Source organism: Cyprinodon variegatus, unplaced genomic scaffold (assembly GCF_000732505.1).
Source record: "Cyprinodon variegatus isolate N-32 unplaced genomic scaffold, C_variegatus-1.0 Scaffold679, whole genome shotgun sequence".
In the NCBI taxonomy this organism is placed as follows: domain Eukaryota; kingdom Metazoa; phylum Chordata; class Actinopteri; order Cyprinodontiformes; family Cyprinodontidae; genus Cyprinodon; species Cyprinodon variegatus.
In genome coordinates this window covers 376,292-383,802 of record NW_015151132.1, presented here as the reverse complement: position 1 = coordinate 383,802, position 7,511 = coordinate 376,292, and the positions used below count along the sequence as shown (strand labels likewise).

Genomic DNA, 7,511 nt, shown 5'->3' with positions numbered 1-7,511 from the left:
GCCAGATAGTTCTAGATGCTAAAGCCTTCTAGGCTTTAGCATCTAGAACTATCTGGCAGGGTCCGCTGTGTCTTGTCAGCCAACTAGCTGGAATAATCCTCATTCTTTTGGCACGGACTGAATTGTCAAACCAGATTAGTGAATCAGGCGCTCATAATCATCCTATGCAAAATTATCGTCATCACCAACCTGTGTTTCTCTCCTATAGACGTTCCTGCCTTAGACTCCCTAGGGGCTGATACTGCAGAACCAAAGTCCGTGTTTTAAATTAACGCTTTTGAATTACCCCACTGCCTGTCTTGCCTCTCCTCTGTTCTGAGCATTGAGAAATTATAGGTGATTGAATAGTGGGGTTTAATGTAAATGTAAGCAGTGTAAGCTCTCCATTTTAAAATACAGATAAAATAAATTTTTATTCTTTAATCTGTCTAAGGATCTGACCCGTGCAAGGATCCATGCAATGATCTTTTTATTTCACTTGGCAATGAGTTGCCTTTGCTACGCAGTTTCTGACTCACCGTCTCTTCTCCTCCAAGAAAAGCCGAAACAAAGCAGGAAGACCAACACAATAGAGATACACATCATAGCCACGGATGCTTTGGCTGCGTTTGTTAACACAGGAGCTTCGTCTAACAGAAAACAGAATGGAAAAAACTTGGTGAGGAATGCAATTAAGTGCCAGAGCATCAAGAAAAAACATAAATATGTTTTGAAAAACTAAAATAAGTGAAACTAGGGTAGTTTAAAAGTTTTAATTATTTAAGATGTTTCATGTAATCTAGGTGGATATATCTGTGTGAGCAAGCACGGACAAAACAAGCAACAGTTTCAAAAGGAAGCCTCTAAACTCTTTGAGAGCTTGTTTTTACAGAAGAGCACAGTGAACTTCTACCCTGAGGATCCAGTTTGTCCAGGTCTGCTGATGTGCTGACTGGATCCACCACCCCTGGTTGGTTCACAGCACACTCAACTGTACCCCTTTGCTGCCTCTGCTCTGGACTCAAAGTGAAATACCGCCTGGTTGTGTAGGTCCGATCATTGTTCTGGTTGGTCACTGGAGGGTCAGGAAGCATTGTGCCATTCTGGAACCAGGACACAGATGCTTCTTCTGGGTAGAAACTCTCCACATCACAGTAAAGAGTGAGAGGAGCATTGCTGGAACGAGTCTGCACGACTGAGAGTCTGACAGAAGGGAGATCTGAGAAGATAAAAGTAAATCATTAGATTTGAATTATTGGGTCTGAATAAGTTTATCATAACATAACGTTCATATGACAGAGCATTGTTCTATTTAACAACAAACTCACTGGTGACATTGAGATGGAAATCTAGCTCATGATCGCTGCCACTGTGTGATACTTTGCAGCTAAAGGTGGCATTCTGGTTTTCTTTGGAAGGGTAGAAGTTGGTCAGTTTGTCCACAGCTGTGTAGAATCCATCAGGACCAGGCTCGCCGTCCACCTGTATTGGAGGCTTTATCACTTGTTCTTCTATGCTCCAGGAAAAAAACACTGGTGGGGGATAGAAGCCACTTGCATAGCACTCAAACTCGGTCTCTTTTTCTAACAGAACCCACTTCTGAGGCACAGAGACCGTAGGGGGCGCTAAGGATTAGAAACATGGAGGAAAAAGAGCAAAAAAAATTAGTTTTTGTTTCAGAATTTAAGTGCAAACCCGATTTAAAGTATCAGTACAGTTAGACATACCTACAATACTAAATGTAACATTAGTGGAGGGAAGATCTTCGGAGTTGTAACTAACTTTGCATTCATATACCCCCTGCAGACTGAGACTGGCCCTCATGATGGTTAGTGAAAAGTCCCCATTGGTGAAATTAGTGGGATCCCAGCTGAATCCCTCCTTAATTTGCTCCTCTGCTCCTCCAAACGTGGCAATGCTCGAGTCATTTCTTGTCCACCTGACTCTGATCAGAGATACATTTAATGTATTTCCTTGGAAGGTGATGTTGCAAGGCAGGGTTGCATTTGTGTTCGGGTTGGCCTGAATTTCATCAGAAGAAGCTGTGAGCAAACAAACACAGGTGCATCTCAATTAAGTGACACGTCATGATTATTGTACTTTAGAGCAAAAGAAACAAAAATAGGTAAAACATGGAAGGTTAAATGGAGGATAAAAAAATACCATAAAGTTAGAAAATTACAACAGAACAATCTGGCTAGATATAAGTTTATACTATTTATATAAATCAAGTGTAATATGGTCATTTTCTGAAAATAAAAAAATCTGTATTTAAAGAAGGTGAAAGTAGCAATCTTTAAAAAAAGGTCAATTTACGACTTTCATTTTTAAAAAAATTCAAATTCTCAGAAACAGCCATATGATATAAGGTTAACGATAAAGTGCAGAATTTCCTCTTGATGAGTGATGTTATTTCCTTTTTGTAAAGGAGGAAATTATGCAATTATCCATCTGCAATGGAAAACAGTACTTTTAAACCAGTAGGTGGGTTTGGTAAATTTATCACAGTTTTGTTTTTGTTTTGCTTTTAATGCGGCTAAAGTTTTAAATGACTTACATTTTATTCAAATGCACCTTAATATGAAGAGAACCTCTTGGTTTTTTAATTCAGTCAATCTTGTAATCAACAAATTAAATGCAGAGTACCTTCAGAACAAAGATGAAATGTAACAAAAGCATGTGTCCATTTTTTCTTTCGTTTATTTGAATTAGTCACATGTCCGACCTCAAGTGAAAAGAGCCCAAGAATTCAGACTCAAGTGTTTTAGCTCCTTTCTTTTCATCTCTAAAAGTAAATCAGTAATGGCAGTATAACTTGCTCTCAATGAATCAGTGTAAATATAAAGTCTTCTAATCTGCTTAATTAGTAACTAGCACAATAAATACTTGTATGATATGGCACCAAGTAACACAAAACTTTCCACAGTCAAGTGTTTACGTTTCACCCCTTGCAAAGTGTGATAGATGCATCTGCAAGTCTGAGTGACACATTTTTCTTATTTTTAAGTACAAATAATGTGAAGTAGTTTCTATTCAGCCACAATTGATCACACTTAGAAAGTTATTTTTCACACTCTGAGCTCAGTTGGCAACTGGTACTGGTTAAAATTACAGCGCTCTTAGTTACTAGGCAATATTTTTTCCTATTAATCATGGAGCGGCATCAAAGTTGCACTCTTCAGCACACCTTTAATAGTTTATCTCTGTAGGTTTTGGGTCGCGAACTGAAAGAGACCTGAAATGAATACACTTTAGTGTCTGTCTCTGTTCATTTAGCAGTTTGTTTTCATTTCTATTCTCCAATTTTTAGGTTTCAGTCAGGGTCCAACAGATTTTTACTTAAAATGTCTCTGGCATTTAAAAGAGTGTCTGATGTCAAGTAGTCTAACGAGGCCTCTGAAGCCGAGAGAAACCTTAACGTCACATGTTCCTCTCTGTACTTATGCATCAGGTGTTTTTACGAGTATTCCTTTTGGTTTCACGCAGACCTGGAATCTTTTGCTGCTCCAGATGTTCCTGTTACGACTTCTACATACCTTTGTATGTAGGTTATGACTAATACTAGATGTAGATACCCAAATAAGCTACACTTAGCTGCAGTAGAGATCGTTATTCACGTCCCTTAACATCTTGTTGTATACTTTGTGTGTGTGGATGTGTGTGTATGGGAGAGACACATTTGGATCCTCATTTGGTCCACAACTGTCGTACATGAATGTTCTCCTATCTTTACTATTTTTAACAGCAGCTACTGCAAATGATGACATATTTATATCACAGGAACTAATCAAATCAAGTCAAATTTAGCATAAACAATTCATCAGTTTGTTATATTTCATACAAAAAACTGTCAGTGGTAAAACAAAAAAATACTTTATTTTACTTTAACTTTTATTGTTGTACAATTTTTGTACATAAATGCAATTATATGAATGCATAACAACATTTTGTCATAGTTTTTAAAGCACCTTTACCAGAAGGTCCAATAAGTGTGGGGCTATTGTACCTAAAAGCTCTTATATCATATATATCATATTAGTTTTATTTAGAAAGGAAAAAGATGCATGTTTCATTTAAAAAATATTATTTTTTTAAGATTCTGCTGATCCTGTGACAGGAAAACAAGGCGACACCTGACAATTATTTCATAAGAAGACAACAACCTTCATGTAATCAACATGTGGACTTTCACAGAGGAAAAGTTTGGATAAAAATTAACATAAACTCCTAGAATTGAATGCTAATGTTACATCTGGTCTCTCAACACAACCCCTGCTTTGCACTTTTTTTAATCATTTTGTTCCAATTTTTACATTTACTTGTTCTCATTTTATGAAAATTAGCAGAGTCGTAATAAAACTCACCCAAAACAAGTCATAACTTGACTGATCTTAATCATTTTAATACAGTTTAAACAAATTATTATATATTTTCCTACATTATCATCAATATATTAGCATTCCAGAAATGCACACGACTATATTATGCACCTTTAATGATAACAGATGAAAAATACCTTTGTAGTGCGCAGCCGTGAACCACTCTGACCTCTATGAAACCCATGAATTCAATCTGACTTTATCCCTGTTAAACTCTTACAAATTTCCAGTTTTAGCTGGTCCGTCAAACCAGGTTATTTAGTGCAGGGATATGAATGCAGCCTTTGTCACCGGTCTGTGAGCGCAATAACTCAATACTCACCATGTTTTATGAGATCCAGGAGCACAACAAAGATGAGGACTTTACACCGCATGGTCAGGCTTGTCTTGACACCAGGTTCTTATCAACAGGTCCGTTCTGCTGTCTTATATGCAGCTCAGAGGTGACAGTGGGCGGGATTGTCCTGAAGGAATAAGAAATATTGCTCCTGGGTCTAACAGTGAGTGAAAGGAGGCCCTTTGATATGTGTACCTTTCTCCAAATAAGCCCAAAAAGAGTTACAGAGTGAGAAGGAAGAAAAAAAGGGGTAAGATGTGCAAGGAAACACAAGTGGATAAAACGGGCTACTTAAAATTCACACGGGCTTGTGTCCAAGGTTTTTGGGGGCCACTTTACATTGGTGCAGTGTTGCCATGAACAAACGGAGATTAATCCCCACTGAGCTGGTGTGGGCAAACACTCAGACGAGACTACAGCTCTTTTATGTGAGGACAAAAGTAAATTCAGAATTACATTTTGAACAGAAAATGAGGTTTTGTTCTCATTCTCTGTCTAAAGTTAGGCCCTGGCTATGACAGGTTAACAGCTTTACAGAACATGTGGGTAAACCTTTAGTTGGAATATTCACTAAACTATCTGAGTACATTGAAACACATCAGATAACATAAGTATTTGCCTGCTTTGTCAGAAGTAAATGTTTAGATCTTCAAACAAATTATAAATCATCCAAAGAGCAATTTTTATTAATGACTCAGTCTATTAAGGTAAAAAAGTCCAAACAAACTTCTCTCTGTGAAAAAGTAATTGCACCCTAAAGCAAATAATCTGTTGGCCACCTTTGGCAGCCACAACTGTCATCAAGAGTTTAGGCACAACTGGCTGTAAGTCTTCAATGTCTCTACAGAGGACCCACTTTCTCACATTTCTTGTTCGATTTGTTTACATCCAGCCGCATTCCACTGATTTCGCAGCCTGTTTAAAGTCATGCAATATATCCCATTTGGATTTAAGTTTAGACATTGACTAGACCCTTGAAAAACCATCAGTAAGTTTCCATTTTCTGTCAGACTTGAATGTGTAGACTTTCTTTTGATCATTATCTGAGGTTGGGGGTCTAAAACTGATAGCCGAAAACTAAATAATGTTAGGATAATGAATGTGAAATTCATGGTTTTACTACTTAAGCCAAAAAGTCCAGGTCCAGAACCAATATTGTAAGCCCTGAGCATCACACTCCCACCACCATGCCAGTAGGATGCACTCCTGAAATGCTTTGTTAGTTTTGTGCTGATATAGTTGGAAAAAACATTTTAAAAAGGCCCCAAGATTGAGATGTTTAATGAAAGCCGGTCATTTGCTCTAGTAGATCAGCAAGGTGTTTGGGCTGAGCTTTCCCAAAGAGATAAATGCTAAATTTGCTAAATTCTCCTTTGAGCTCCTAGAGAGCCACTGTTATTCCAACCTAAGTTACACACCTGGAAAGGTTCACTCTTACGTGTCTGATTATAACTCTAGCAGACTCAACATGGTATTAAATAATGAACTTTAATTAATAAAAAATCGGATCAAAGAAAATATTTCATTATTAATGCAGCATAGAGTAAATGTATGGTGTGATCTAATCATCTTTTAAAAGACTCACCTACTCTTAACTTGGTTGTTAGTGGTTCAGTCATTGGACAAGTGGCTGAAAGCAAATTGCTCGGTGTGACTGTGGAAAGCAGGCTAACTTGGAATGCTCAGATAAAAAAAATACGAATAATAATGGGTAGGAGTATGGCATCATTTCAGCACTGTAGAAAATGCATAAAAATTCTAATACAAAAAACTTTGGTGGAATCCATATTTTTGTCAATGGATCTGGATTACTGTTCTATCATTTGGGCAATAACTACAGGGAATAACCTGAACAAATTAGAGAATTAGAATAAGAATAAGACTAAGATTTATTGCAATTACAAGGAAATAGTCTTGGTGTCTATGGTACAGACAAATTAGATATGTAATACAGAATACAGAATCTATAATTATATACAATATAAAACATACAATATACATGGGCGGTTCTAGTCAGGGGCCGACGGGGGCCAGTCCCCCTGTAATGGCCCCTGTACTGAAGACATAATACTAAAAGAAATTCTAATGATGGTCTGCACTGGAACAGACATGGTTATTGTTAGGTCCTTTGGATTTATTTAATTTTTTTCCTTAAAAATATCAGTTTTACTAATTATTTAAAAACAATAAGGTTATAAAAAGGCTTCAGTGGTATTGACATAGAATCCCAGTTTTTTTCAGAACACTTTAAAAAAAAAAAAACTAAATTTTTTACAGCTTATCTATCAGCTTTTCTTTATTTCTAATTCTGACTTTATAGAAAACTGTCATTTTAACTTAAATTACAATACAAATATGTACAATTCCTAAATTATGAATGTATATTGACCTAATATTCCAAATATTAGCATTAATTGAACCTATTTTTGAATTGTTTTTTGCTATGCTAAAATAATTCAAGCCAAAAATAAATATTTTCAGTTGGAAGACAGAATTTTAATTAAACCTAATTGAATGGAAATTTCATTTCATGCAGCTCTCTTAAAATATTTGAATCCCTTGCCCTGTTTTTGCTTTTCTGTGCCCCCATGAAAACTTACTGGCCCCCTGCAGGCCCATAATTATAATATTAATAATAATAATAATAATAATAATAATAATAATAATAATAATAATAATAATAATAATAATAATAATAATTGAACTTCATTGATCTCACACACAGTAGACGGTGCATTAACGTAACGCAGGAGGTGTAGAGATGCTACATTGGTGTAGCTTCTAGGTCCTGTACAGGGAGGGCGAGAGGAAGTGTC

The 7,511-nt window shown here is 36.5% G+C and overlaps 1 protein-coding gene across 1 annotated transcript in view; it reads right to left on the bottom strand.

The window, feature by feature from the left end:
- The window catches only part of LOC107097220, a 13,532-nt gene extending 8,662 nt beyond the window's left edge, over positions 1–4,870 (bottom strand). The window contains exons 1-5 of the mRNA XM_015394285.1: positions 4,681–4,870; positions 1,707–2,021; positions 1,308–1,604; positions 893–1,198; positions 519–629 (exon numbers count right to left, since the gene is read on the bottom strand). Of these exons, the coding sequence (XP_015249771.1) occupies positions 519–629; positions 893–1,198; positions 1,308–1,604; positions 1,707–2,021; positions 4,681–4,732 (1,081 nt within the window). The 5' untranslated portion in view covers positions 4,733–4,870. The remainder of the gene's footprint in view (positions 1–518; positions 630–892; positions 1,199–1,307; positions 1,605–1,706; positions 2,022–4,680) is intronic.
- Positions 4,871–7,511: the final 2,641 nt, after the last annotated feature.